Source organism: Mesocricetus auratus, unplaced genomic scaffold (assembly GCF_017639785.1).
Source record: "Mesocricetus auratus isolate SY011 unplaced genomic scaffold, BCM_Maur_2.0 Super-Scaffold_100022, whole genome shotgun sequence".
Lineage (NCBI taxonomy): Eukaryota > Metazoa > Chordata > Mammalia > Rodentia > Cricetidae > Mesocricetus > Mesocricetus auratus.
The window spans coordinates 1,409,847-1,434,824 of record NW_024429203.1 but is presented as its reverse complement, the minus strand read 5'-3'; the positions used below and the strand labels follow the sequence as shown (position 1 = coordinate 1,434,824).

Sequence of the window (24,978 nt, the reverse complement as noted above, 5' to 3'; positions counted from 1 at the left end):
TTGCCAGGTGTGACGGTGCACACATTTAATCTCACGAGAGGCAGAAGCCAGTGGGTTCCTGAGTTTAAGGTCAGCCTGTCGACAGAGAGAGAGTTTCAGGAAAGTCAGAGAAACCGTCTCTAAAAACAAACAAAATGATTTCACTTTTAATGATGTGTGTTGTGTCTGTGAGTGCAGGTGCCAGAGCCTGGAAGGAGGTGCCAGGTCTCCTAGAGCTGAAGTCACAGGGGGTTGTGAGCCTGCACTGTGACAGCTGTGTGCGCTCTTCACGGCAGTCTCTCCAGGCCCTGGGATTTTTGTTGTGTGTTTGAGACAGGGGCTCATGTAGCCCAGGCTGGCCAGGAGCTGACTATATTGTAAGAGCTGAGACCTTGAATCTCTGATCCCCCTGCCTCCACCTCAGAAGCGCTGGGTTATGGGAGGCACCACCACGCCTGCTTCGCTGGGCGCTGGGATAGAAGCCCATGGCTTCTGCATTCAAGCAGCACTCTACCAACTGAGCTGTGAGCCCAGCTTCTTCGTTTGTTTTAGGATTTTGGGGTTTTTTTTTGTTGTTTTTCAAGCCAGGGTTTCTCTGTGGCTTCGGAGGCTCTCCTGGAACTCGCTCTTGTAGACCAGGCTGGTCTCAGACTCAGAGATCCACCTGCCTCTGCCTCCCGAGTGCTGGGATTAAAGGCGTGCGCCACCACTGCCCGGCAGTTTTTTTTTTTCCTTATGTATGTGCACCATATGCTTGTGGTGCCCACAGAGGCCATAAAGGGATACTGGATCCCCTGCTCATCCAAAGGACCCAGGTTTTAACTCCCAACAACCACATAGCAGCTCATAACAATTTAGAACTCTGGTTCCGGGTGACCCAATGTCCTCTTCTGGCCTTGGCAGGGCACCAGAAATGCACATGGTGCACAGACATACATGAAGGCAAAACACCCACACACATAAAATTTAAAAATTGTATCATTCCTCCAGGCTTAACCTCCAGAATGCTAGGATTATAGGTGTGGCTGTCACACTCAGCCTTAGTCCCTTTCTAGGAAGCCACTCCTAACCAGACACACCCACACTACATATCACCAGGTCACTACTCAAATGTCACTCCTGCAGAGGCCTTGCTGACCTCAGGATTCCTCTGTGCTTCCTGTCCCACGTCATCTACAATTATCTGATGGCTTTGAGATTTCCACCTCCACCACTGTCTGAGAACTCCAGGCAGCAAGCCATTTTTTTTCCTTTTCTGAAACAGGGTCTCATGCACTAGGCTAGCCTGGATCTCACTCTAGCTGTGTATCATGGTGATCCTGACCCTCGGTCACCTACCTCTTGAGTGCTGTGATGACAGGTGTGTTTTTTGAGGCCCAGAATGAAATCGGGGCTTCTCCAGTGGGCAAGCACTCCACCAGCTGAGCCCAGGCAGCGGCAACTCTGAGCCAAGGCCCTGAGTAGCCATGTCTGGGAGGAAGGTTCCTGGAAGATGAGGAAGCTGAGACCACGGGACCAGCAAGGGATGGGCAGAGTGGTTGCATTTGATGTCTTTCATACCACGAGATTCAGTAGGTAAAGACACTTGCTGCAAGCCCAGGGACACATGGAAGGGGAGAACTAGCTTCCACAAGTGTGTTCCTTTACCTCCACAAAATAAATCCAAAGAAATGCAATCAAGGGAGTAAAAACAGCTGGAGAGATGGCCTAGCGGTTAAGAGCACCGCTGGCTCTTCCAGAGGACCCAGGTTCGATTCCCAACACCCAAAGGTCACATCACACTAACTACTTTAACTCCAGTTCCAGAGGATCTGGAACACCCTCTTATGGCCTCTGAAAACACATGGTTCATAAAGATACAAGCAAAACAACCATATACATGAAAAATACAAATAACTAAAATCTTTAATGATTTATTTTATGTTCATCAATTTTCTTCCAGCATGCATGTCTGTGGTGTCGGATACCTTGGAACTGAAGTTAAAGAGAAGGAGGACGAAAATTTGTCTCAGGTCTACGTCAACTCTTATGTGAGTTGCTATGTGGGTGCTGGGAATTGAACTGGATCCTCTGGAAGAGCAGTTCTTCTTTCTTCTTCTTAGGTTTCTCTGTGTAACAGTCCTGGCTGTTCTGGAACTCACTTTGTAGACCAGACTGACCTCAGACTCAGAGCTCTGCCTCCCCCTGCCCTACAAGTACTGGGATGCAGTGTGTGTGTGTGTGTGTGTGTGTGTGTGTGTGTGTGTGTGTGTGTGTGACCACACCTGGCAAGGAGTCAGTGCTCTTGACTGCTGTGCTCTCTCTCCAGCCCCAAATAAACCTAAAAGAGAAGTAGCCTGGCAGAGGCAGTGCTCGCCCTTTAATCCAAGATCACAGGAGGCAGAGACAGAGGCAGACAGATCTCTGTGAGTCTGAGGCCAGTCTAGTCTACAGAGTGAATTTCATGACAGTCAGGGAAACAGAACCTCTGTCTTGGAAAGCAAAATCAAAATAAAAAATTTAAAACGTAACAAAAGAGTAGAAACCATGGCATCTGATGCTCTTGCCTAGCAGCAGGTGACTCCCTAGGCTGTGTCTGTGAAGACAGAGGTGGCTCTGCTGCTATAGGGGTTTCCTTTTGACTGGTATCATTGGAGGAAATGCTTTTCCAGTGAGTCCTTGGCTGCACAGGCTCTGCACCATTAGACCACAGCCCCGGGATGGGCTCTTCCACTCTTTCTAGCTTCTGGTGACAGGAAAAGGCTCAAGGCCGGGTGACGAAGCTCAGTGGGTAGCACACACACCTAGGAACCCTTTACTCCTGGTTCTGCCGCCAGCACCAAGTAAAGGAGGACAGTGATATGTGCTCGTAATCTCGGCACTCAGGAATGAAGACAGAATCATCTGGAGTTCAAGGTTATCCTGAGACACACAAGACCCCATCTCAGAAAACACTAGCAGGGAGATAGACGGTGGTGGTGATGCCCTCCTTTAATCCCAGCACTCAGGAGGCAGAGGCAGGAGGATCTCTGTGAGTCTGAGGCCAGCCTGCTCTAGAGTAAGTTAGTTCCAGGACAGCCAGGGTTATGTAGAAAGAGTGTCTCAAAAAACTAAAACAAACAAGCAAAAGCCAGTGACAGCAGGGATGTGAGGAAGGCTCCAGGAGTGGGAGCACTCTGCACAGGCCTGAGGATGCTGAGTTCAAATCTCTCACACTCATGCAGAAGTTAGGCCTGGCACTCGGGCCTGTGACCCAGGGCTGGAAGTCCACTGGCCAGCCAGTCCAGCCGCAACTTCAGGCCAGTCTCAAGGGCAGAAAGCAGGACAGCAGTGTCCTCCTCTGGCCTCTGCAGCACGAGCACACAACTGACACACACTCAAAATACAGACAACAGGACGAGGGAGAGAGCCGTGGTCCCAGAATGCATACCAAAACAGAGAAATCGGGGTTGGGGAGGTAGCTCAGTGCTTGGTAGCAAGTTCGAGGCCCTGGGATTAGTCCTAGCTGGCGGGTAGGGGACTGGAGAGATGCTCAGCAGTTAGGAGCACTGGATGCTGTTACAGAGATTCCAGTGTTTGATTTCTAGCACCCACACAGGGGCTTACAACCATCTTTAACTCTGGTCCCAGGGGATTAACATCCTCTTCTGGTCTTCACAGGTACAACACACATGTGCCCCACAAACATACATGCAAGCAAAACACCCACACACGTAAAATAAGGAATAACCTAAAAATTTTACAGAAATGTGGCAGTGGCAACAGCTTGTAATCTCAGAGCCAGGAGGGGTGGAGACTGGGGAGACAGTGTCTCCAAACACCAGTAAGCCAGCTGTGGTGGCACACACACCCCTGAGGCCAGCCTGGTGTACAGAGAGACGCAAACACACACAGACAAAGGCTTTTGAAGAACTAAAACTGAAGTTGTCCTATGACTGCCACTCTCACAGATACACCTGTGTGGGGAGCTGGCCAGCAGCCAAGCGAGGCTCAGTGAAGGATTGATTCCATGCCAGAAGCCAAGTGTTGGGCTAGAGATGGGCTTAGTGGCTAAGAGTCTTCAAGAAGACTCGGGTTTGGTTCCAAACTCTCTTACTCCAGATGGAAGACCTGACACCCTCTTCTGATATTTGAAGACACCTGCACACACCTGGTACACATACATACACTTGGGTCCTACATAAAATAAAATAAATCTTTTTGTCTGCCAAGATACTTCAGTGTGTAAAACACTTAACACACAGAACTTGTCATCCACGGAACTCATGATGGACGGAGGGAACCGACTCCTTAAAGTTGCCCTTTGACGTTCTTTTTTTTTTTTTTTTTTTTTTTTTTGGTTTTTCGTGGCAGGGTTTCTCTGTATTGTTTTGGAGGCTGTCCTGGAACTTGCTCTGTAGACCAGGCTGGACTCGAACTCACAGAGATCCGCCTGCCTCTGCCTCCCGAGTGCTGGGATTAAAGGCATGCACCACCAACGCCCGGCCGACCTTCACATTTCTACCATGCCCAAATTCACGGACCACACACAATAAAGCAATTAACTATATTGTTAATGATTGATAGTAATTATGAATAATAATAACTAATGGGGTTTTAGACATGATCTCACTATGTAGCTCTCTGGCAGTTCTGTAACTCACTCTGTAGGCCAGGCTGGCCTCAAAGTCACAGACATCCATCTGTTTCTGTTTCCCAAGTTGTGGGATTAGAGGTGTGTACCACCACGCTCAGCCATACACACAGTAATAAATAAAATAAGGCAAAGAGCAATAGAGGAACCCGCACAACACTGACGTCTGTTTCCACGTGCACACACCACACACGTGGTCAGCTGGAAGAACCAACTGTTGTCACTTGAATGCTCAAACACACTTTGTAACGAAAACTTAAAACGTATGAACTGTAATACACTAAAAACAAGGCTCAGCCGGGCATTGGTGGCGCACGCCTTTAATCCCAGCACTCGGGAGGCAGAGGCAGGAGGATCTCTGTGAGTTTGAGGCCAGCCTGGTCTACAAAGTGAGTTCCAGGACAGCCTCCAAAGCTACAGAGAAACCCTGTCTCGAAAAAACAAAAAAACAAAAAACAAGGCTCAGAGAGAAACAGTCCTTGCTCCTAGATCCCACGGGGACGACACCATTAGAATCTCCCTGGTGTTCTAGAGTGGAACCCTGGCTCTGTCTGTAACTTCCATCCTGTTATTTCTCTGTAACCTTGGTTGACCACCTCACTCTGGAGAAGAAGTTCTCAAAAAGAGATGCCTCAGGGGCTAGAACTGGTACTGGCCTTTCCGAGAAGCGGAGACTGAATCCCAGCACCCCCTGTAACTGCAGTTCCGGGTGATTCCATGCCTCTGGTCTCTGTGGGCACCTGCACTAACAAGCATATACCTACCCCCCAATCCAAATAAGCAGGCATGGCATCACACCATGGAGGCAAAGGCAGGAGGATCTCTGTAAGTTCAAGGCAAGCGTGGTCTACACAGACAGACACTGTCTCAAAAAGTAAAAACCAAAAGGCAGGCACGGTGGTGCAGGCCTTCAATCCCTGAACTCCTGAGGGCAGAGGCCAGTTGGTCTACACAGCAAGTTCCAGGACAGCCAAGGCTACATAGTGAGAACCTGTCTCAAAAAAAAAAAAAAAAAAAAAGAAGAAGAAGAAAAGAAAGAAAACTGGACAGAACTGGACAGCCAAGGACACTGCAAGCTGTACCCCAGAGGTTGGAGTCAGAGGCTCCGATGCTTGCTGGGACTCAGGCCTCAGAGGCAGAACAGGGCTGGGAATCATTCCTGAGCCAAGTTTCAAGTCCCTCCGGGAGTGTCCACCAAGCGGCTGTTCCTGCTGCTTTGGCCTAAGGCGCGTTGGAGTTAGGGGACACAGCCCTGTCCCAGCCTGCGGTTGGCCGGCCTGGCGCCCAGCTCCCCTAGGCATTCAATAAGCATGAAATAATAATGAGAGCCAACGCTGCACGTTTCTCGCAGTCCAGCAGACGGCGCTCTAAGAGCCCAGCTCCCAGGGCAGGGCCGAGTCTGTGGGCGCGCAGCAGGGACCACAAGAGCACAGGACCCCAGTGGAAACAGACATTACCCACAAGAGACACACCAGCCTGGTTGGTTACATGCACGTCCCTCGTGGGGAGCCAGGAAGCGTTCCTCTGGAGGAGAGAAAGTGGGAAGGTCCAATGAGTGGTAAGAGGCCAACCCAGTGCCCCCTCTCTCCCTGCCTCTCCTCTCCTCTCCTCCCATCTGTCTTCTGACAGATCGCAGCGGGGGATGTGACTCAGCCCCAGAGGCCGCGCCATGAACGCGGTCTCGCGCACCCCCCGGCCCCCGCCAGATCTGAGGACCTAGTGCAGACACCACCTCGAAGAGGAAAAGTGCCTCCACTCTGGGGTTTTTATAAGCTGGCAGGGTGGCTGCACACCTCCCTGCACTAGTTGCCTGGACTCCACAACGGAGAGCGACAGAAGCTGAACTGCGTTTGTTCCCGGTCCCCTTCCTCTTTCTGTGCAGGGCGCTGGCACCAATGCCATCTCAGTCCACAACCCACTCCGCTGCTCCAGCTGCGGCCTCCGCAGGCCACATACTTGCCGCGGGGAAACCGAAACCCGAGCTGGCTCAGGGATGAGCTGAGAATCGTTTCTGATTTCTCACTACAGGACAAGCCGCTTTCCCTGCGGCCTCCTCCGTTTCCCTCTAAGTTCAAGAGCTTCGGGCAACAATTTCGCAAAATTCCTCACGCACACCGGGAGCTCAGAACTCTCACACTGATTCCTCCTGGGCCGTGCCTAACTAGAAGCCGAAGTTCAGAGGGCGCTCCTGCAAAGGTAACTGGGAGACCTGATCCAGAAACTCCGAGCTACTAGTCTGAGCTTGAGGGCATAGAAAGGGGTTTTTTGACCTCTTTGATTCCCAGTTTCCTCATCGGCTCAACAGGGACCCCACACAGGCCGCTGGCAAGGAGTGGGGTAGAGAGGTGTGTGTGTGTGTCTGTGTAGGAAAGACTCAGGGCCTTGAGTCCAAGAGTGAGCCATTAAGGAAAAGGGCACATGAATTATAATTATTACTGCTCAGTCACTGTTCATCAGGAAGTCCCTAGGGCCTGAAAAGAGAATAGGGCCTGATTCCTAGACTCCACCCCTGCGATGTCTCAGAGGCTCCCAGCCTCTGGCTTGGCATTTCCTGTTGATGCGAGTTGGTTTTTGTTTTGGTTTTATTTTTGTGGGTTTTTTTTTTTTTCTTTACAGCTTCCCTCTCCTAGTTCCCTCTGAGAAATCTCAGGAGCCTGACACTTGATCCCTGGTAGGGAGTCAGACAGCTGGGGAGTATGAAGTGTGTGTGTATGTCCTTGGAGATCTGTAGAAATTGGGGGAGGGTCCCTGAAGGGTCTAGGAAAACTGCAGTCATAGTCTAACGGGGCCTTGCTTGGGACTCCAGGCAGAGAAGCCCAGATAAGACATTTTACAGACACTCCAAAGGAACAGGCAACTGTGGTTAATGTTAACTGTCAATCACAGTCAGAGCCTGGGGCACCTTTCACAGTGGCTTCAATCACTGGGACTATCCTAGGTCAAGAAGACACCAGTAATTAGGGTACGCAGGGCAGATGGAGCTTGGCTTATCAGAGTACTGACTGTTAGAACTGTCACTAGAGTCAAGTGACAGTATAACTGTACAGGGAAGAATGAGGCAGGACTGTCACAAGTTCAAGGCCAGCCTGGGCTACATAATGAGTTCTAGACTAGCCAGGCCACTTAAAAAAAAAAAAAAGCAAACAAGGATGGGCAGTCTGTCTCATAGGGTCTCTGTGGAACATATTGTCACCATGGAGGTGTCCCCTGGACCATGGAAACCATCACAGAGTTATGGTTCTGGAAGCACAGAGTCACTATGCCGTATTAACCATGTCCCATGATGACACAGTTACTCTGTCACCACCACCCACACTATGCCAGAGACAGCCATCACTGTCACCATGTCATAACCGCACTCTGTCGTTAACAGCTCCACGACAGACAGTCACCCTGGGACAGGTACAGCAGCTCAGAAGCACACTGTCACTCTGTTACAACCCACTGTCCCAAATCAGAGTCAAGCGAAGCCCTGAGTCCAGGCAGCCCAAGCCAGTCACACATCTGAGGACCCTTCCTCTGAGACTGCCACAGCAGTAACCCTAACTACACTATACACCTTCATCTGTCACTTCAGAAAGGTGGGGACTCCTCTTTGATGGGACCTCAAATGCCCACTGGCACTGGTCCATGAGGCACTTCGGGATGCCACTGAGCCCTAAATGCCAGGAAGGGGGCTTGTTCCAAATGCTAAATACAGGACTGGACAGTGCTCCCCAGAAGATCCTCCTGGATTCCTAACACCAGCTACTATGGGGCTCCCCTGCATTTCTCCACCTAGAGTGCTACCCCGCCTGGAGTAACCGTGGTGGTCCAGCGTGAACCCCCTACAGAATGGTCACTAGGATATCCCACAATGACCTCAACCCTCACGAAGTCCCTCCAACTGGTATCCCCTCTCCAGCTAATCTTGTAGAGAGAGCCCTGAAGCTTCAGGAATCCCCCGTTCCCAACTTCACTCGGGAACCCGCAACAGTAAGAGTTTCTGGTGCAGTGGCTCCCCCCTCTCACCACCCACGCGGGTCACGCTGACCCCACCCGCCCCACAGCGCCCCCTTTGGCCAGATTTGCGCGTGGCGCCCCTCGCGCGCCTGTGCGCTCTGCGCGCCGGGGAGTCTCACCGCCTGCTGCTTCCTCCGCTGGTACCGGTGCCGTGGAAGGACGAGGGCCAGGACATGCGGGTAGTCCGCAGGCCTGGCCGGTCGCAGGTGTCCACGGCGTCGGCGCGCTCCATGGGCCGGTGCGGAGAGCGCTCCGGCTCTGAGCGCTCGGCACTGTCCGAGTAGCCGCGCTGCTGGATGCGGATCGGGGTCCTCGGTTGCCGCCACAGGTGCTGGGGGGGGGCGGCTTCAGGGTGGCCTGGCCCTCCCGGGGCCCGGGGAGAGACAGAGACAGGCTCCTCTCCGAGGGGGCGGCCGGAGGTTCCATGGCTCCGACTCTGTCTCGCTGGGCGCCCGGGGGGCAAGGCGTCCCCTGACCTGTCCGAGATCAGCGGCGCCACGGCCGAGGCGCTTGGGGACCCACGGGGGCTCCTGGCCTCAGTGGAGCCATGGTGCCCAAGGGCGGAGAGCGCGGACGGCGGCGGCTCCCGGAGTCCTCCCGGCGCTTGGAGCCCGCTGCGCTCTCAGAACCCGGCGCTAGCCGCGACTCCCCGCCCCGGTCCGCCCCTCCCTGCCCCCCACCCGCCCGGCTACTGTCACAGCACCACCCCCACCTCCTCCTCCAAGAAGAGGAGGGTGGCGGCCCTCCACACCCACGCACAGCCCAATCCCGCCGGGGAGGGGGGCGCCGCCGCGCGCCTGTCTCCCAGAGCCCTTTAGAGCAGCAGGCTCGCTCAGGGACCGAAGAGTTAAAGGGTTAATGGCTTTCGGACGGAGGCATCCGACTGGTTAGCGGGGTGTCACTCAGCCTCATCCATCAAGGCTGGGGCGGAGTCAGGGGCTGTCGTTTCCTCGTCTCTAAAACCTCAGTCACCCTTTCTCCCAGGTCCCCGTTTCGGGGAGTGGTCCCTGCCTCCAAGGTGCGGTGTCTGCAAGCCAGTAGTGTTGCGCGCAGGACCGTGACGGCTTGTGTCAACCCCCTCAGCCTGGCGGGATGTGAGCGCACGTGGCCCCTTCCGAGGGTTGTCTGTGTTTTCGATGTCGCCTGGAAGTGTGTGCGCGCACGTGGTGGCGGCTCCCGCTGCTGCTGTCGGGGGTGTAAGGATGCGCGCGCATGTGTGCGGCCCGTCGGGAGGGCGGAGCGTCCCGCGGGGTCTGTTCCGGTGGCCCGGGGCAGCGCACACCTTCCCACGCGCTCGGGCGCTGTGTTGTGATTATGATGGGAGGATGCTGGTGCGGGAGGAGTTGTCCGCGGGATTTCTCCTCTGTTGTCTGTGACGCCCGAGGGCGCGTGCTGGTGCGGTCGGCCTCTTGAGTTGTGTCTGTGTCGGGGGTGTGTCCTTTTGCACATTATTTTAGTGTGCCTGTGTGTGGGCACGCGTGTCCCCACCTCACCATCCAGATGCTACATATCTCAACTCCTGCAGCAGGATTTGGTCCAGCTATGTACCATTAGTCCTTGAAAATATCCGTTAGATGCCCTGGAGGGAGGTCAGAGGACAATCGGTGGGAATAAAGTCTCGCCTTCCACCTTGTGGGTCCCGGAATCGAACTCAGTCAAGCTTGGAAGCAAATGCCTTTACCCACTGAGCCATCTCGCCGGCCCAATCGCCGCCCCCCTCTTTTAATTATTAAAAACTCTTTAATTATTTAAAGCTCTTCCGCGGAAGGTAAACTGAGGCAGAAGAGAGGGGTAGCTAGGACAGGAGAGCCTTGGAGGGTGCGCCCCACCCCTGTCGTTTTTAGGCGTGTAAACAAACGGAGCCTTTCCCCCTCGTCCCCCGCCCTCAGAACCCCCCCTTCCGCCACCTAAATCCGGAGTCGCCGTGACTCACGCTCCCGCCTCCCTCAGCGCCGTGCCGAGCAAAGAGTGAGCGGGGATTCGAGCGCTCCCCATCCCTCCTCCCAGCCCTGGCTGAGCCTGACGGCTTCTGGGTGGGTGGGGGGAGCTGCTCTTGGGCTCCCGGTGCCCCACCTCCCGCCCTGGCTGGATCCTTGCTCAGACGCTGCAGCATCCCCGAGTGCAAGCCCTCGCCCCTCGACGTCCCCCTCTCCTGCTCGCCTAGGGGGACAACTCTTGTATTCTTGCCCCCTCCCCCCGTTCTTATTAACATAAAGCCAAGGAACCTTTCCCAGTCTCCGGCTTCCCTAACCACTAGCTGAAGGGGACTCCGAGCGTGGGCTAACGCGACAACAGAGCCGGTCCCCCACCAACAGCCCCATGTGGCCCCGAAGCCAGAGCTGTTATCTGTCCCCCACTTTTCTCAGGAACCTCCCCCCGGGCATCTAAGCGGGGTTTGCAAGTGTTGGGGGTGCCCAGATGTACCGAAGTCTTTGGGGTTGGCCCCAGCTCTAGATAAGGTTGGTCAGGGGCCTGCGGGAGCTGCGGCTGGAAGGCTCGAAGCCGGGGACTATGGCTATTATTCGAAGTCTCACCCTCTCATCTGGAGAAAGTGTCGTGGCAGAGACCCTCCCATGGAGTAGTGGTTTGGGGTAGGGGAGACCAGGGGGGTGAAGTCTGGGCAGCGGTGGGCTGTCTGAGCCAGCTGGGCTGATGGCTCTCCAACTGAGCTCCAGCCAAGAAGTGGGCAGAGGGGCTGGGTTGCCCTGAGAGGACCCAGATGAGAAACAGCTAGAAAGCGCAACCGGTGGGCTGGTGGGATGGCTCAGTGGGTAAAAGTGCTCACTGCCAACCAAGCCTAACGACTCAGTCAGATCCTCAGGACCCACATGGTGGAAGGAGAGAAATGACCCTCAAAGTTGTCCTCTGAGCAAGACACACGTACACACAATCTATCAATCAATCAATGTCATAAAAACTTAAAAAAAAACAAGTACAGATAGGGCTTAGACTTTCATACCCATTCCCAGTGAAAAACACAAGCCCTGGACCTACTCCAAGATGCCACCACCCTGGCTAGAGCTGAGAGATTAGACCACTGCCGACAGGAAACGGAAGCAATTACATCACACACTGGTCAGAAGCCAGCCCCTTAACTGCGAATTTAGGGGGCGTCCTGAAGGCTCTGGAGAGGTGCAAACCCTTTTCCCCTGCTGACTCAGACGGCTTAGGAAAAAAGGCTCCCTGAGGCCGCCAGGGAGGGCCTAGGAGGCCTAGGAGAGCTGTCCCGGCCAGGATCAGCCGCGGTAAAAAACGCTAAGCTCGGGAAGGGCTCCTGGTTGGCTCACCTCCTTCATGCTTGCTTCCCACTTTGACCCCCTCCTGCCTACCGGTTGGCCTCCGCTCCGGGGATAAATACTCGAGGCGGGATTAGCAGCGGTAGCTTTCTGGGCCTTGGCATCGGAGGGACCCCAGGACCGGAGCGCTCAGGCTGAGCCCAGCCCTGACCTGGAGGTGGCGGCGAGGGCGGCGCAGGTCCACCCCTAGCATGTTGACGCAGCAAGACTCTGAACTCCCTGGGTCCTGTGGGGGCACATGGGTGGAACTGGGTGTGTCTTGCGGGTCTGAATGCCGCCCCCAGGAACACAACTATTTAGCTACCCCAGGGAGCAGCCAATGGGCACATACAGGCCTCTCATTTCTGAGCCTCCCGGGGAGGGCGCCCTCCCACACTCAGGTGTGAAAGAGCCTCTGTAAGCCGTATAATTTGGAGTGTGGGAGGATTTATGAAGCCTCGGCTGGCCTCCTCCTGCCTCGGCTTACCACACGCTGGCGTTACAGGTCTGCGCCTCTGAGGCCTGCCACCATCCTTTTCTACCCCATTTCTCTCTTTCCTTCTGTTAGACAGTTTCGCTGTGTCGCACGGGCTGGCCTTGAAAGCACCGCCTGCCTCTCCTCCCCAGAGCTGAAATTAAAGACCTACGTCTCTGCATGCAGGCCACCCTCTGTAAGCGTTTTCCCTTACATCTGAGACCCTGGGCCTTCCTCCACCAGCGGGCCAAAACTGTCTCCCACCCTGAGACGCCGCAAGGCTCCCTGCCCTGTCTCTGCGGGCTGAGAATCTGGCAGTCTGAAAAGTGTGTGTGTGTGTGTGCGTGTGTGTGCGTGTGTGCGTGCGTAAATGCAATCAAAGGGGTAAACTGAGGCATAAGTAACACCGCCCCTCCTCGGGTAACAGCTACTGTGGCTTGATCTCCGACTCCACCCTGCTGCTCCCTTCCACCCCGGTTCCCTGGGCCCATCCCGTGAGCCCGGGTCAAGGGTCACCTGCCTGTGTGGTCGACGAGCGGCACCTTCCCATAGAACCCGCAGGTTCCCCCCTGAAGACTGGGTCCCAAGGGTGTGTGTGACGTCGGTGGACGTCAGCAAGCATCTGACTCAAAGATGCGGGAGATGACGCCTGCCGTTACCGTGACGACAGGTGACGCACGCGCGCTCGGGAGGGTGTAGGTGCGGCGGTCGGCCGCTGGGGGCGCGGTGGTCCCGCTGCGTGCTCTTCGCGGCCCCACGCTGGGACTTCCCCGTCCGGGAATCCCACGGAGGAGCCGGCCATGTGCTGAGCGTGGTCCGAGCCGGGGGCCGGAGGAAGCGCTCCTGCGAGCTGTTGGGCTTTCTGCTACACCCCGAGCCCCCAAAATAGCTGCGGTGTGCGGGGACCGGCGCAGAGAGAGACGGCGGCTTCTGGGCACAGATGGGGGACGCACAAGGCAGAGGCGCGGAGACAGACAGGGACTGGTGGAAATAGAAACAGACAGACAGGGACACAGACGCAGCTTGCGGGGATGGGGGAGGGGGAGGCTGGCTCACTTTACCTTCACACTCTGACATTGACGATGTGGGTTGTGTGACCATGGGTCTCTGACTTAACCTCTCTAAGCCCGAGCTACCTTTCTTCTTTCCAGGCTAGCCTCGGACTACCTCCCTATGACCTTGAACGTCCTCGTCCTTCACTTCAGTGCCGGGACTGCAGGCTTACAACAACAAGCCCATTTAAGGGATCCAGTCTAGGGATACACAGTATGCTATGTAAACGCACTATCAACTGAGCCATAGCCAGAATTCTTTTTAGACAAGGTCTCATATTGACCAGGCTGGCGAACTCAGAGAACTATTTGCTCCTGCCTCCTGAGTTCTGGGATTAAAGGCATTTACCAGGTAGGTTTCTGCTTCATAGAAGCCACCCTCCACCAGGTGCTCCTCACCTTTCATGGCTCCCAAAGCAAAATTACAAGGCCAGCTGGACCTGAATTCAGATCCCCAGAACCCAAGTAAAATCCTGGTGGGCTGGGGTGCACATGGGGATCGTGGGGCTGGATGACCGGCCAGTCTAGACAAATGATCTTCAAGTTAAGTGAGAGACCTTGTCTCAAAAAAATACGTCGTGTGTTACTTCGTACAAGTCTTTCTTTAATCCTGGCGCTCAGAGATAAACGCAGGTGGATCTTATCTGTGAGTTGGAGAACAGCCTGGGCTACTACATGTCTCTAAAATAAAAATAAAGTAGGAAGCAATAGAGGGACACATCTGTTGTTGACCTATGACTACCATATGCGCCCACACACACAGGTGCAAACACATGAACACCAAAGAAAAATAGAATATCAGAACCAGATTTGGTGGGACATATCTTTAATTCCACCACTTGGGAGGCAGAGGCAGGCTGATTGATTTCGGTGAGTCTGAGGCCAGCCTGGTCTACATAGTAAGTTCCAAGCCAACGAGGACAAATATTGAGACTCTGACTCAAGAAAAATAAAGAAAATAGATTTCTACCTTCCCCTCCTCCCCCTCCCAGACAGGGTTCCACACAGCTCAGGCTGGCTTCAGACTTGCTATGAAGCCCAGGCTGAATTTGAATTCCAGATCTTCCCTGCTTCCAAGTTTGTTTGTTCCCAAGACAAAGGTTTCTCTGTGTAACAGCCCTGGCTGTCCTGGAACTCGCTCTGTAGACCAGGCTGGCCTCAAACTCAGAGATCTGACTGCCTCTGCCTCCCGAGTGGTGGGTGTGTGCCACCCCGCCCAGTGTGCCTCTAGTTTCTATGTGCTTGATTACAGCTGCCATACTCAGTTGTACCCAGTTATTCCTGTGTGATGGGACTCATGTAGATAATTTCCAATCTATCAGAAATGATTAGATAATTTTCAATCAATCAGAAATGCTAAGGATTAAAGCCAGGATTTCCTCCTGTGTGCCAGGCTAGCATGCTACTACTAAGGCATAGGTCCCCCCTGCTCTGTATGTGGTGTGTGATGTGGTGTAAGAAGGAGAGGACTCACCGGGGGTTGGTGGCACACGCCTTTAATCCCAGCACTCGGGAGGCAGAGGCAGGCGGATCTCTGCGAGTTCGAGACCAGCCTGGACTACCAAGCGAGTTCCAGGACAGCCTCCAAAGCCACAGAGAAACCCTGTCTCGAAAAACCAAAAAAAAAAAAAAAAAAAAAAAGAAAAGAAAGAAAGAGAGGACTCCTGATATGTTGCCCAGGATAGCCTCAAACTCAAAGTCTTCCTGCCTCAAGCTGCCAAGTGCTGAGATTATAGATGTGAGCCAACAAGCCCAAATCTTCCCACTTTTTGAGATTTCATCATTCTGTGTTGTCCAGTTGGCTGCCAACTCCTAGACTGAGAAGCGTTTTTGAGGGTGGGTGGTGGTATCACTCACATTTAGTCCCAGCACTCTGGAGGCAGAGGCAGGCAGATCTCTGTGAGTTCGAGGCCAGCCTGGTCTACAGAACGAGTTTCAGGACAGCCAGGGATATTATACAAAGAAACCTGGTCCCTAAAGCAAAACAAAACAAAAAGCTCTTCTGCCTCAGTTTCCCAAGTATCTGAGAGCACAGTCATGTGCCACTGTACCCGTAAGACACGGTTGTACACCGTCATTTCCCTCCATGTACACAACACCAGAATTAATTCTTCCTCGTTTCTTTTTCTTGTCTTGCTGCAATGGCTGAGACCTAGATGCCAGAACTGTCAGAAGAGCTGAATGTAGAAGTCTTCTGACAGTGCAGTGAAATGTCACCTGCTCCTTATGTGCCGACAGACAGGCTCAAAGAGCACTAAATAAGGAGGGAGGGAAGGGGCGGGGGGGGGGGCGTCTAAAGGGGTGAGCCTTCAAGAGAGGCTGGTAGTGTAGTTTTGCTTTGGTGTTGACAGAGGGTCTTGCCATGTAGCCCTGGCTGTCCTGGAACTCACTGTGTAGACCAAACTGGCTTTGAACTTAGAGATCCGCCTGTCTCTGCCTCCTGAGTGCTGGGATTAAAGGTGTGCACCACCACATCTGGTTCTGATGTTTTTCATTTTGTCGTGTGTGTGTGTGTGTGTGTGTGTGTGTGTGTGTGTGTGTGTGTGTGTGTGAAAACGAGGGGGTGCATTCACATGGGGCACATATGGAAATCAGATTTATTATTTGCACTTTGTGTGCGCAGGTGTTTTGTCTGTGTGTAGGTCTGTGTACCATGTGCGTGCATCAAATGCTCTGGAGTCACAGGTAGTTACAGACAAGTGTGAGCTGCCATGTGGGTGCTGAGAATTGAACCTGCGTCCTCTGCAAGAGCAACCAGTGCTCTTAACCCCTGAGCCATCTCTCCAGCCATCTAAACTTAGGCCCTAGAAGGAAAGAAAGAAGGGGCAGGGAATGAGTGTAGTCACAAGAGAATCTGATAATCACTGGGTTTTGAAGGCTCTGGAAGGAAGAAAGGAATGAAGGAGTAAAGCTATAAGAGAGTCTGGTAGCATAGTGTTTAGTTTTGCAGGCTATGAAAAGAAGGAAGAGAGGAAAGGAGAAAGAAAGCTACCTTCTCTCTGTTTACAGAGTTACATAATATGCTCCGTCCCATAGAGTACAGAGTTGGTAGTAAGAGACCTAGGTTCTGGCCGGGCGTTGGTGGCGCACGCCTTTAATCCCAGCACTCGGGAGGCAGAGGCAGGCAGATCTCTGTGAGTTCGAGGCCAGCCTGGTCTACAAGAGCTAGTTCCAGGACAGCCTCCAAAGCCACAGAGAAACCCTGTCTCGAAAAACCAAAAAAAAAAAAAAAAAAAAAAAAAAAAAGAGACCTAGGTTCTATAAACATATCAGCATGGCTACAGTCAAACCCTACCTTTGCCACTTCCTGGTTGTGTGACCCTGGGTAAATCACCCAGCCTGGGCTTCAGTTTTCTCATCTGTTTAGTTAGCCAGGCAGTGGTGGTGCACACCCTGAACCCCAGCACTTGTGAGGCAGAGACAGGCAGATCTGGGTTTGAAGTCAACCTGGTCTACAGAATGAATTCCAGGACAGCCAGAGATCTTTAGAGACACCCTACCCTGAAAAACCAAAAATAAAAAAAGCACTAAAGTACCGTTTCACTCACAGATGCTGAGGTTGACGTGAGATAAAATGGGATACTCTGAACACAACTTCCATGCATCCACAAAATGCTGGCCACCCTCCTACTGGTTGTAACAGTAATTGTTAGAGCTGAGCATAGTAGCACACACCTTTAATCCCAGCACTCGGGAGGCAGAGGCGGTGGATCTCTGAATTCGAGGCCAGCCTGGTCTACAGAGCCAGAGAAACAACAAAAATAGTAATTTTTCTTCACAGCGCTGTAGACATATTTGAGAGACCATAAGACATTTAGAGAGACTGGCTCTGTTGGTCTCCTGTTCCTCACACTTAGGAAGTGCTCAGACCTGGAGTGCTAGTCAGATAGACACGCAGACAGATGGGCAGTATGGGATGGGCCAGCCTGGGCTATCATCCACAGGAACAGCAAGGATTTCCTGTGGATTCCTCTGCTCCGTCTGCCACCTCTTGCTTTGCTGTCACCTCTCCTGTTCTCTATCCATCTCTCTTTCTGTGGACCCTGGGCCCCGTCTCTGCCTTTGGTGCCCACTCAATCATTGTGAAGAGGAATGGACGTTGCAGGAACTCCCTCCCTGACTCCTCCAGCGCAGCCTGGAAAGGATTCTGTATGGGGGACAGACGACACAGCGACTCGGCTCAGGGAGCTACTGAGGGAAACAGCAGCTGGTGTGGGTGCTTTTTAAAAATCTGAATGAAAGGAATTAGAAGTGGGGGGAAGTGCTCAGACCCCAGAGCCTTTGCACACGCTCTTCTTGCACCTAGAAAGTGTCTCAGGACAGACTGAGCTCCTTCTGCGCCTGGACCTCTTTGTGCTGCTGGTGCTAACTTTTGTGGGTGTGTTAGTGTGTGTGAACCGTAAGAGTGTGGGTGCCCACATGTCACCACCCACATGTGGAGGCCACAGGACAACTTTCAGGAGTTGGTTTTCTGCTTCCACAGTGGAATACCAGGGTCAAACGCAGGCCTCTGGTCTGTGTGACAAGCAGCTTTACTGTTGTCCCATCTAAACTTACTGCAGTGAGTTGCGTGACTTATTAATTACCTATTTATTTATTTTGGGCTTTTGAGAGGGGGTTTCTGTGTAGTCCTGGCTGTCCTGGAACTCACTTTATAGACCAACCTGCCCTTGAACTCACAGAGATCCACCTGCCTTTGCCTCCTGAGAGCTGGGATTAAAGGTATATGCTACCATGCCCAGCCCAATCCTCATCTTGAGGTAATGGAGATGAAACCAAAGGTCTCTTATGTACTAGGTAAAGGCTCTCCCACAGAGCCACGCCCCAGCCTCTCACTGGGGAATTCTAGGTAGGGGTTCTACTGTTGAGCCACTCCCCAGCCCTTGTGATACTTGACCATCTTGGGCATGTAAACCCTCTGTAGTCTATATATTAGGCTGCACTACTATCTTTTTTTTTTTTTTTTTTTTTTTTGGTTTTTCGAGACAGGGTTTCTCTGTGGCTTTGGAGGCTGTCCTGGAACTTGCTTGGTAGTCCAGGCTGGTCTCGAACTTACAGAGATCCACCTGCCTCTGCCTCCCGAGTGCTGGGATTAAAGGCGTGCACTACTGTCTTTATTCCAAAAGCTTGTAGCAGCCCATGGTGCACACTAAGAATTTATGGGCCAGTTGGTAGCGTGCTTGCCTCTCATGCACAAAACCTTGGCTTCCAACCCTAGTACCATATAAAACGGCATGGTGATGTACACAATCCCAGCAGTATAAGACCCTGTCACAAATAAATAATAAACAACCCCAGCACTTATGGAACACAATGAAGAAAGGAGTGGAGGAGGTGGATCCCAGGCCCTTCCTGCTGTCCATATAAACACCAGTGCTTTTTGTAGACAGAATCTCTTTTTCTGTAGTCCTGGCTGGTCTGGGACTCAGTATGTCGACCAGACTGCTCTCCTGCTCTCATTGATCTGTATCTGCCATCCTCTGAGTCTTGAGTGTTGGGATTAAAATTGTCAGCTATCACGTCCAGCTGGGTCCACTCAAATGTAAAGCTTTGCAAACACAAGCCTGAAGAAAAAGAGACAATCCTAAGCCTTCCTCCTCTGGACAGTACTCTGGATGGGGAGGGGTCCAGACGTACAGCAGGCTGCTTTGGGCATAGGAACCATGCTCCACTGCACTTCTCTTGTGGTATGATTACCAGTCAGCCGTCACCCCCTAGCCACCTGGAGTTCCTGTTCACACCACAGCTCAGAGCATTTGCTCTCAGCTCCACCTCCAGGGCTGAGGCAGGCCTGTGATGGCCTCTCAAGAACCCAGGAATGTGTTTACATTTGAGTGCAGTTTCCTGGATAGTCAGACATGTGCAGTGCACCCTGGGATGGATGTTCTGTGAGTCTCAGTGCTGCCCAGTTGCGACCAGATCACAGCTTCAAGGCAGTTATGCAAACTACAGAATGGACAGAAGAGCTCTGGGACAGACATAAGGCTAGATGGGCGGCTGCGTGACCCTGCTGCGTGCTTGTTTGGGATTCCTGTGTGTGGATACAGCAGGAAGCAGTTATTTCCCTGTGCTTAAAGATTCGAGTTTGTGGGGTGGAGAGATGGCTCAGCAGTTAAGAGCACTGACTGTTCTTCCAGAGGTCCCAGGTTCAATTCCCAGCACCCACATGGCAGTTAACAACTGTCTATATCTTTGACACCCTCACACGGGCATACATGCCCGAAAAACACCAATGCAAATAAAATAAAAATAAATTATTTAAAGATTCGAGTTTGTTGTAGCCAGGATGTCTTAACATGTAGAGGTGCTCGCTGATGGCCTGAGCTCAGTCCTGTGAACCCACATGGCAGAAGGGGAAAACCAACTCCCTTATGTTGTCCTCAGACCTCCACCCATTTGCTGTGGCACCTGTGTGAGTGTGTAAACTCACACACACACACACACCATGAGAATACATTACAGAATAATTTAATGGGGCTGGAGAGACAGCTCAGCTGTTAAGAGCACTGACTGTTCTTCCAGAGGTCTTGGGTTCAGTTCCCAGCACCCACACGGTGGCTGACAACTGTAACAACAGTTCTAGGGGACTCGACACCCTTACACAGGCAAAAAACCAATAAACACAAAATAAATTTAAGCCAGGCGTTGGTGGCACACACCTTTAGTCCAAGCACTTGGGAGGCGGAGGCAGGCAGATTTCTGTGAGTTCCAGGCCAGCCTGGTCTACAGAGTGAGTTCCAGGATAGGCTCCAAAGCAATACAGAGAAACCAAAAAAAAATTTTTTAGTGGAAATTCAGCGCCCAGTGTGGTGGTGCACACCTGTAGTCTGGCAACAAGCAGAAGCAAGAGGATCGTGAGTTCAAAGCCATCCTGGGCAATTAGGCCACCCTAGTGGCACCGCCTTGTTATGCCCTGCAGAGTTCACTGTGCCTGGTCCTGGCTCACTTTTCTTCTGCTTTATTTCTCTCCACTCTTTCAAGTGGAGAGCACTGCTCTGTGGTGCTGCACACCTTTAAATCCCAGAGGCAGAGGTAGGTGGTGGGTCTCTGAGTTCCAGGATAGCCAAGGCTACGCAAAGACACCATGTCTCAAAAAAATAAAAAGAGAGAAATTAGAATTCTTTATTTATGTGGGGAAGGGAAAGATGGCTATGCATAACCACCATGCCATCAGTGTTCACACGGAGCTCAAAGACAGGAGTTAGTTCTCTCTCCACCATGTGTGTCCTGGAACTCAGATCTTCAAACTTGGCAGCAAGCACCTTTACTCACTGAGTTATCTAGTTGGCCCCTTCCTCATGTCTATAAGAATGGTGTTCCACTCCTATGTAAGAGAGCAAGGCAGGACATCTAGCACCTATCATCTCAGCAGCTGGGGGTTAAAAGCAGGAGGATGGGGGACAGCGTTCTAAGGCCAGCCTGGACTACGTGAAACCATGTCTCAAAAAGAAAAAAGGGGGGAGTGACTAACGGGTTCATGATAATCCTCTTTCCTATTGCCCAATTACCTGAATATAGTCTGAATTTTACTTTCCTTCACTTAGTCAGTATTTCTTTTTCACAGTCTCACTATGTGTTCCTGGCTGTCCTGGAACTCATCCTGTAGCTAAGGCTTACCTGGAATTCACAACAGTCGCTCTGCCTCTGCCTCCAGTATGCTGGGATTAAAGATGAGAGTTTCCTCCTTCTGGCCTCTACCTCCAGATCCTCCTTCAGGCCTCTACCTGCCAAGGGCTTCGAGGTCAGGCACTCAACAGCTCCATTCCTGGCAGAATTTCCACCATGATGGTAAGTTTACATACAAAGAGGCATTTATATGCCCATCTTGCCCCCTGGACAACCAGGTAAGAGTCTCCCCTTTGCTGCAGCTACAGTCTGGCCAACAGCAACGTGGTTGACATTCACAGAACACAGTTGGGGAATAGGAATGAAATAACAAGGAAACAGGTTTAGAAGTGAAGGCATGCTGGTCTCCTGGCTTGCCTCAGCCTCTGCCTGCAGTTACTGCCGTAAGTAGCTGAAGAAACAGGCCCGCAAATGCACAACGAACCGCTGGGATATCTGGATGCAGTTAAGTGCTGTTGGCAACACGGTTTCCTACCCCAGCCTCAGCCCCACCCCAAAGCAGCCTCGGTTCTCCCTCCCCCGGCATGCCACAGAAACAAGGTACACTGTAGGGTTCTCTAGGGGAAGGCCGGCTACCAGGGATGCACGGTAGAGAAACAGCTGCAAGTAACTGGTGCCTGCATCTCTCTCCCTGTCCCCAGGGGCTGGACACAGCTGGTAACAGATAGGAAATGCTTGGTGATGATGGGGATTCCTGTGATCCCAGCTCTCTGCCATTAAGGCAGCCCCAGTGTCAGAAGCCTAGAGAATATCCCGTCACCTACCAGAAAATTCTACACACACACACACACACACACACACACACACACACACACACACACACACACACACACACGCATCACAGCTTTCATGGAGAGCTAGGGGAACCCCGTCATCTTAATGCCCTTCCTCTCGGGAGTCGGGTTCCCTTCCCAACACAGCTCGCAACCCAAAAGCTTACCTTGCTGGGAAAAGGGGCTGAAAAGAGGAGCCCCGCCCTCTCTGGCCTGGGGTCAGGACAACCGGAGGGGACAAGTGTCCAGACCCTTTGTTTGCTGGTGTGTGTGGGTGTGCGGGAGACCCTCTGGGTATAGGTCCTTCATGCGCGTGCCCGGGCTGGGATGGACCGCTGCTGGTGGGGGGGACAGCCAAGCCGGGGGAGGAGGGAAGAGAAAAGGGACTCCCTTGCTCCGCCCACCCACTCGCGAGTTTGAATAGCGAGAAGGGGAGGGTTCATAACGGGAAGGAGCTTTTATGCCCGCCACCCCTTCCCCTCCATGGATGGGGGACACCCTCCAATTTGCAGACCTTTATTCGCTCCAGACAGCCCTTTCTCCAACAGCTCCTGAAAAGCTGGGAAGAGCTTGGGAACCCTGCCCAAGCCGAATGGATACAAACAACTCCTCTTTTTCCGCCTGACCCCACCGCAAGTAGCACCCCTTAAACTGAGGTAATCTTGTCCCCAGGCTGAGTTTCTAGATCCTGTATCAAAGATGGGGAGGGACGAACCTGGGTATCTCACACTCAGAAAGAAATGGATTCCCTCAAGCCCCAGACGAAATTCAGGGGCTCAGGTGAGCTGGAAGAGGCTGTGGGCAGCCCCAGATGGTGAGGAAAACTCCCTCTAGAGCCTTCCGGTTTCCCCTGGCGCAGGGCTGGGAACGCTGTCGTTGGTTAGACGTCAGCGACACCCAGAGGCTGTGCAAAGAGACACTTGAGGTGGTGGATTCTGGATGATTTCAGAGGGCTGCAGGCGCTGAGGATGGTGTTGGAGTCTAAAGTCCCCATACAGTGTCAATTATCATCCACTTCTGGTCCCCAAGCAAGAACACGGCTGCATCTTTGGCCACTTATCAGCCCTCGGACTGCAGAAGTTCTTTCAAACCCGCCGCAGTGTTAAGTCAAGGAGCCTTCCGCTCCGGGGGTTCCAGAGGTAGACACCAAGTCCGAAGACATGAGTTTCATCCCCAGGATCGTCTTTGTGGAAGAAGGCAAATGACTTACAAAAGTTGATTTCTGGCTTCAACATGAGCACTCTACCACTCGATGCCTGCCCCATAAATAAATCAATGTAATACTGATTTTTTTTTTTATAAATTCAGTCTACATAGCCCTGGCTGTCCTGGTACTCACTAAGTAGACCAGGCTAGATTCTGCCTCCTGAGTGCTGGGATTAAAGGCATGTTCCACCATGCCTGGCCAATAAATGTAACTTTTTTTTTAAAGTACTGAAGCTGATGAAATAGCTCAGTGGTAAAGATGTTTTCGGCAAAAGCTGAATGACCAAAGTCTCAGCACCTACAGGTAAAAGGAGACAACCAGCTACAGCAAATTATCTTATGATTTTCACATGTGCACCCTGGTACACACACACACACACTTTTATTTTTAAAGGACTGGGATCAGAGAGACAGCTCAGTTGATAAAGGCGATAGCCACTAAGCCTGACAACCAGAATTTGATCTGGGGGACCCACGTGGCAGAAGAAGAGAATTGACTCCAGCAAGTTGTCCTGATGCTCACATGTGTACACACACACAAAATTAATAAAATATAATATTATAAAACTGATTATTCAAAAATTTTTAAACCAAAAAAACATTATATTTATTTTATATGTATTGGTGTTTTGTCTGCATGTACGTGTTAAATCTGGAGTTGGAGTTACAGTTATGGGCTGCTATATGGGTGCTGGGAATTGAACCTGGGTCCTCTGGAAGAGCAGCCAGTGCCATTTTAGCAGTTAAGAGCATTGGCTGCTCTTCCAGAGGTCCTGAGTTCAATTCCCAGCCACACAGTGGCTCACAACCATCTGTAATGAGATCTGGTGCCCTCTTCTGTCGTGCAAGGCATACACGCAGACAGAACACTGTATACATAATAAATAAATAAATCTTAAAAATTAAAAAAAGGTAGGTGGTGGTGGCACATGCCTTTAATCCCAGCACTTGGGAGGCAGAGGCAGGCGGACCTCCGTGAGTTCGAGACCAGCCTGGTCTACAAGAGCTAGTTCCAGGACAGCCTCCAAAGACACAGAGAAACCCTGTCTCGAAAAAAAAAAAAACCATAAATAAATAAATAAAATTTAAGGGCAGACCCAGCATAGAGGAGCATGATTTTAATCCCATCACTGGGAGACAGAAGCAGTCACATCTGTGAGTTCAAGGCCACCCTGGCCTACAAATTGAGTTCCAGGACAGAGAAACCCTGTCTTGAAAAACAAACAAAAAAGAGTGAAGTTTTTTTTGGGGGGGGGATTCGAGGCCTCACAAATGCTGGGATTGAAGGCATGCACCACCAACGCCCGGCTTTTTTTTTTTAATGAGTATTGATGTTGTACCTGCAAATATGTCTGCACACCACACGTGTGGCCAGAAGGGGGTTTCAGACCCCTAGGGCTGGAGTTACAGATGCGTGTGAGCCACTATGTGGGTGTTGGGAACATAATGAGGGTCCCCTGGAAGAGCTGCTAATTCCGTTAAAGGATTTTTTAATTTGTTTTGTTTGGGGGGGGTAGAGTTTAGACAGGATTTCTTTGTGTAATAACACCGGCTGTCCTGGAACTCGCTCTGTGGACCAGGCTGGCCTCGAACTCACAGAAACCCGCCTGCCTCTGCCTCCCGAGTGCTGGGATATAAGGCGTGTGCCACCAACGCCCGGCTCGATTTTGATTTTTTGGAGACAGAAGCTCACTGTGTAGCCCTGGCCGGCCTGGAACTACGTCGATCAGGCCTGCCTAGAACTCGCAGAGTTCGACCTGCCTGGACTTCCAAGCGCTGGGATTACCGTGGGCCGCCAAACCCTAGGCAACTACCTTTCTTGTCCCCAGGGAATGCGCGGTCGGGTTTCGGCGGGAACTCCCAGAAGGCTGCACCACGTGAGCCTGATCCTTTAAGAATCACCTCGGTTGTCAGCGACGCCGACTCCCGTTGCTAAGGACGTGATGTCACGCGCGGATGCTGGGGCGGGGCCTCGTGC

The 24,978-nt window shown here is 52.2% G+C and overlaps 1 protein-coding gene and 2 long non-coding RNA genes across 6 annotated transcripts in view; 1 reads left to right on the top strand and 2 right to left on the bottom strand.

Annotated features, from left to right (window-relative positions):
• Pde4a (phosphodiesterase 4A) overlaps positions 1–9,213 on the bottom strand; it is a 45,019-nt gene extending 35,806 nt beyond the window's left edge. The window contains 2 exon segments of the mRNA XM_005078554.4: positions 8,713–8,933; positions 8,936–9,213. Of these exon segments, the coding sequence (XP_005078611.1) occupies positions 8,713–8,933; positions 8,936–9,019 (305 nt within the window). The 5' untranslated portion in view covers positions 9,020–9,213.
• On the top strand, positions 5,180–23,571 carry LOC110342521. Of its 2 annotated transcripts, XR_005870357.1 has the most exons (6): positions 5,180–6,149; positions 6,620–6,787; positions 13,495–13,747; positions 20,960–21,183; positions 21,264–21,404; positions 22,343–23,571. It is a non-coding gene; the product is annotated as an uncharacterized LOC110342521 (long non-coding RNA). The 2 variants fall into 2 exon arrangements; XR_002384626.2 differs by lacking the exon at positions 21,264–21,404.
• On the bottom strand, positions 20,494–24,954 carry LOC106021818. Of its 3 annotated transcripts, none has more exons than XR_005870355.1 (3): positions 24,815–24,954; positions 21,013–21,160; positions 20,494–20,719 (listed from the first exon to the last, which is right to left on the bottom strand). It is a non-coding gene; the product is annotated as an uncharacterized LOC106021818 (long non-coding RNA). The 3 variants fall into 3 exon arrangements; XR_005870356.1 differs by lacking the exon at positions 24,815–24,954 and adding an exon at positions 22,510–22,636; XR_001196972.3 differs by lacking the exon at positions 24,815–24,954 and adding an exon at positions 21,962–22,348.
• Between the last annotated feature and the right edge of the window lie 24 nt (positions 24,955–24,978).